The sequence below is a fragment of the Triticum aestivum genome, chromosome 6B, assembly GCF_018294505.1.
Source record: "Triticum aestivum cultivar Chinese Spring chromosome 6B, IWGSC CS RefSeq v2.1, whole genome shotgun sequence".
Classification (NCBI taxonomy): Eukaryota; Viridiplantae; Streptophyta; class Magnoliopsida; order Poales; family Poaceae; genus Triticum; species Triticum aestivum.
In genome coordinates this window covers 603,056,389-603,061,828 of record NC_057810.1, presented here as the reverse complement: position 1 = coordinate 603,061,828, position 5,440 = coordinate 603,056,389, and the positions used below count along the sequence as shown (strand labels likewise).

Sequence of the window (5,440 nt, the reverse complement as noted above, 5' to 3'; positions counted from 1 at the left end):
GAGGGGGAGGAGGAGGAGCGGACGCATCCGGACCGACAGAAGTGCCGATGACAGGTGGCGCAACTGCATCGAGGCGACGGGTGACGCAACCGCATCGAGGCCACCCATCCCTCCAACCGAGCTCCCCGCCAAACACGAGAAAAGGGGGAGGAGGAGGAGCGGACGCATCCGGACCGGCAAAAGTGCCGGTGACAGGTGGCGCAACTGCATAGAGACCACCCATCCCTCCTACCAAGCTCCCCGCGAGCACCCCCGTGTCGCCCCACCATGAAATCTGGCACATCTCTCCGCGAGGCCATCCGCAAACGGGGCCATCCGCACTTCGGTCATATTCGCTCTTTCCAGGCAGACCGATATGAGCCCGACATCCAACATTATGAACCTCTATGGAGTGCCTAGTACTACAGAAAAGCTAGTATAGCAAAAAATCGTGCCATAGTTCCTCATAGATAAACGGATAATATTGGTCGGTACCACCCCAAGATCACTGAACTGAAAAATAGCAAACAATTAACAGAATGCATGTGTGGCAAATAGTAAAGCTTCAAGGCATCAGGGGCAATGATTTTGTTTGTCTGTACTGTCATGAGCATAGATGCAGCTGATATGATACTTCTCAGATGACAGCATGAGAAGTGGAGACCAAAACTGAACCATGCAGGAGGGAAACAAGCAGCACAGTTCATGGACAACTATATGATTCAGCATATTAGTAGGCCAAATTAGAACGCCGAGCAAAAGTAGTTCGGATAAAAGCAAGCAATGATCATGATTTATTCAGCTCTAGTGCCTCAGAAGCATCGATAACAGCTGGGATCTGTACCAGATAATGTATGTGCAAGCTTTATTATATGTAAATAGAAAACAAGGGAGATGAGCGTCCGCAAGGACGCCATCAAGGAGAGCCGAAACCGCCCCCACCAGGAGTGAGGATCTGAAGAATCTCACCAGCATTAACTGTGACAGTATTCTTCCCTCCAAGGAAAACTCTGCGACCATCTTTCCTGACTAGATAGTTCGCGCCACGGGCTCCATTTTCCCCTCCCTTCAGTCCCCTGGGAGCATGAACCCGCCTCTCAGAAAGAATGCTCACGACAACAGGCCGGCGGAATTCAATCTCCCTTACTAGGCCATCACCACCTCTGTGGAAACCAGAGCCTCCGCTGCTCTCTCTGATGCTAAATCTGTGCAAAAGAACTGGGTACCGCTGCTCAAAGATCTCTGGATCAGTCATCCTTGTGTTTGTCATGTGACACTGAACACCACTTGTACCATTCCAGCTCGGCCCGGCACCACAGCCACCTCCGATAGTCTCATAGTAACCAAAAGTGTCATCTCCAAAGGTCAGATTGTTCATGCAGCCCTGAGAGCAGGCACAGGCTTCGAACGCCATTAGGACAACGTCTGTCACCCTCTGAGAGGTTAACACATTGCCGCCAACCACTGCAGCCTTGTCACTTGGTGAAAGGAAAGAGCCCTTGGGGATGATGATCTTCACAGGAGCTAGGCAACCTTGATTTAAGGGTATATCTACATCCACCAAGCATCGCAGGGAGTATATGACAGCAGCTGCTGTTACTGCTTCAGGAGCATTCCAGTTACCGTACACCTCAGGACTGGTGCCCTCAAAGTCAAAGGTAGCCTCACCTCGACGAGAATCAAGCGTGAGCTTCAAATGGAGCACAGAGCCATCATCCATGTAGTCTTCATCTTCAATCACACAAGACCCTGTCTCCTTTTCAACTCTAGATGCGACTACCTTGAGCATCTCTCTCACAGCTACCTCAGCATTCTTTTGGACGTGATTCATGTAAGACTGCACAGTGATCAAGCCATACTGATTTATCAGTTCTTTGATAAGTGTTATTCCTCGTTGGTTTGCTGCCACCTGAGCACGGAGATCAGAAAGATTGTCCGCAATCTTGCGTGTTCCTGGAATTTTTTCATTGGTAAGTTCATCAGAACAGGGTGACTGCAGCAACTGAACTATTCCTTCCTCTTGAAAAACACCCCTTTCCACAAGTTTAAACGCTTTGATGGCAGCACCTTCCTCCGAGATGCATTTTGAGAAAGGAGGCATGCTTCCTGGCGTGATACCTCCAATCTCTGCATGGTGACCTCTACTAGCAACAAAAAAGATCAGCTTACCATCATTAAACACTGGTGTGACAACTGTGATGTCTGGCAGATGGCTACCCCCAGAACATGGATGGTTTGTAACAAGAACATCGCCCTCATGCAGGTTATCACCCCAATAACTAAGTTGCCAGCATACAGTGCTAGACATGGCTCCTAAGTGTACAGGAACATGAGGGGCATTTGCTACAAGGCCACCATCTGAACCAAATAAAGCACAAGAGAAGTCCAGCCGTTCCTTTATGTTTGTGGAAATGGAAGTCCTTTGAAGTGTCCGACCCATCTGTTCGGCAATACCCATGAATCGGTGATTAAAGATAGAAAGTTGAACTACATCAGCTACTGTTTCTGATATTTCTACAGTACTCAGAGATGCACCGATCTCAATTCTTATGTTGCCATACTTAGTGATGACAGCCTTGCAGTCTTTTTCTACTATCACTGTACTATTCCCATTCATAATAACCACAGGGCCCTCCAAGACATGTCCATAACCCAAATTCTCGAGCTTGTATAGTGGAGTTTCTTGCCATCCATGTGAAAAATAAATTTTGCATGAACTTTCTTGCAAGGGTTTAGTTGATATTGGCGTCAGTTCACGAGGTTGCAAAATGTTGGTGGCACCAACACCCTGGACTCTTACATCGCATATGAGTATATTTCTGTGTAACAATTTGAAGCCATACTCTTGTTGAAACATTTTAACAAACTCATCAGCATAATCACATCCAGATTCTTTCTCGGGCTGTTTAACCATGATTGCTGTATCAGTTCCCTCGTACCTCAAGTTCAAGTATGAATCTGTCCTGATGCTCTCATCTCCAAATCCCTGCTCCACTAGCTTTTCTTTCACCTGCTTTACCAAATGAGCTACTCTACGAGATGCCTCTGCGGCAGAATCTGTGTTATAAACAGCAGAATAAGGTTCTTGCAGATCTTCAATAACATCAGCAAGGCCCATCCCGTATGCACTCAATATGCCACAATAACGATGAATAAGTAACTCAGACATGCCTAGGGACCTTGCTATAGCGCATGCATGCTGAGGACCTGCACCACCAAAGCACGCTAGTGCATGGTTCTTAGTATCATGCCCCTTCATTTCTGTCAACTGGCGTATCGGTCGGCACATTGCCTCGTTTGCAACATTGACGAACCCAAGAGCAATCTCCTCAATTGTCATGCCCTTCACTAATGGGTCCTGACTCTTCCGATAAGAGTTGATCTCAACAGCAAGTTCCTCAAATGCCCTTTTTGTAGCCTCATAATCAAGGGGCAAATTTTCATTAGGACCAAATATGGATGGGAAGTACTCAGGAATAACGGTCCCCAAGATCAAGTTGGCATCAGTAATTGCCAGCTCACCACCTTTCCTGTAGCAAACTGGACCAGGGTGTGCTCCAACCGATTCTGGCCCAACCTTGAAGGCTCCGAACTGAAACTTAAGCTTTGATCCGCCACCAGCAGCCACTGTGTTTATGTCAAGCTGGGGAGCTTGAATGATTGCCCCAGCAATTTGGGTCTCAAGAACTTGTTCATAGCTTCCATCATAGCGGCTCACATCGGTGGATGTACCTCCCATGTCAAACCCAATGAGCGGCTTTGATGTCTCAAGTCCAAACAAGGTCTGTGAGTAGCCAACAACACCACCTGCAGGGCCTGACAATACTGCTTTGTGCCCAGAGAATCTGCTCTCCGGGGCAAGACCACCATCTGACTGCATAAACAGCACATTGACTTGTTCAGCTCCCCCTTCAAATCTTGACATGAATGCTGATAGGTACTCTTTGATGACTGGTGTTAGATAAGCATCCACACTGGCTGTGAGACCCCGAGGTACTGCGCGTACCATCGGTGTCAACGACGAAGACAAAGATACATGCTTAAATCCCATTTCCAGGGCTAGTTTCTCAATGAGGAGCTCATGATGGGGATAGGTATATGAATGCATCAGCACCACCGCCAGACACCGTATACCCTTGTCAAGCAAACCTTTCAGTAAAGGCTTCAATGACTCCACATCAACTGGCTTCCCCACCCTGACCAATTCCCCTGAGATCCCTTCAATGGCTGAATCATCCCTCTCACCATCAAGAACAAGTTCAACCCGCTCATCGACCTCGACCACCTCCTCGTACAGATTCGAAGGCTTCAAGACCTTCAGATCAAATATGTTCGGCCGGGCCTGGTTACCAATCTGAAGCAAGTCCTTAAATCCCCGGGTGACACATAGCGCGATCCTCTCACCCTTCCTCTCAAGAAGCGCGTTGGTGGCCACCGTGGTGCCCATCCGGATCCAGTCAATCATGCCGGTTGGGATCTTGGACGACCGGGGGATCCTCTCGCCGGAAAACTCCTCTAGAATCCTCCTGATCCCCTCAATGGGAGCATCGTCGTAGTTGGACGGGTCGACGGAGAGGAGCTTCATGACATAGCCTTCCGGCCTGCCGGGGACCTCGGCGTAGATGTCGGTGAACGTGCCGCCCCGATCAATGCAGAACCTGAACTTGTCCACGCTGCCCATCTTTCTCCCTCCTCAGATAACAACACCCCAGGAATCTGAGTCCTCTACAAGCATCAAACAGCATGGTCGTCAGTAACTGGTTATAACCTGCAACGAGCTACCATTACTCTGCCAACAAAGAGCAAATGAATCCGCGGTAAACTGGATCCACCGGAGTGAAAAGATCAACTGAAGTATCTCATCCCAGATATAACGAATTAGATTAGATTGCTCACAGGCTCACAGCAGAGAAGAGAAGAACAAAACTTCTCGGAACGATCCAAGCAAGCTAGAGTACTTTACCGGCGGAAGGAATCAACCCAGTCCCAGACGGATCTCCCCTCCAGTTACTAGAGAGAGAGAGAGGGGGGGGGGGGGGGGGGGTCGAGGTGGCGTGCTCCGACGGTAGGGGCTCGGGGGAGCGTCCGGCGGCGAGGGTTGCGAAGATGGTGCCGTGAGAATCTGGGAGCCGGAGGAAGTAGGCGTCGAGCCGTCTTCCACTTGGCGGTGGTGGCCTTGCCGCCGTGGCCGTCGACACTGGAGTGGAGAGGCAAAATCGAAAAAGGAAACGAAGAGGATAAGGAGGGGTGACACCGCGATTTTTTTCTGTTTCCTGGGGTCGTTTTTGCACACAAGGGTTTTGGGTACGGTTGCTAATTGTGAATTCCTTCAGTTTGGTTTCAAGGAAAGAAAAAAAAATCAGCAGTTTGACATATCAAAATTGAATATTATTGAGAAAAGGCACCGGAAGTCATCCTAAAACTGAATATTATTGTCGACGAAAATCAAAATCAAAATACT

At 48.7% G+C, this 5,440-nt stretch overlaps 1 protein-coding gene across 1 annotated transcript; it reads right to left on the bottom strand.

Annotated features, from left to right (window-relative positions):
- Positions 1-750: 750 nt before the first annotated feature.
- LOC123138250 (5-oxoprolinase) lies at positions 751-5,199 on the bottom strand. Its single transcript, XM_044558182.1, has 2 exons — positions 4,943-5,199; positions 751-4,704 (listed from the first exon to the last, which is right to left on the bottom strand). Exon 2 carries the CDS (start codon positions 4,658-4,660, stop codon positions 896-898), a length of 3,765 nt encoding a protein of 1,254 aa, XP_044414117.1. The 5' UTR covers positions 4,661-4,704; positions 4,943-5,199; the 3' UTR covers positions 751-895.
- Between the last annotated feature and the right edge of the window lie 241 nt (positions 5,200-5,440).

Coding starts and splice junctions, on each gene's coding strand:
- LOC123138250 (XM_044558182.1), bottom strand. CDS start 4,660: ATGGGCAGCGTGGACAAGTTCAGGTTCTGCATTGATCGGGGCGGCACG.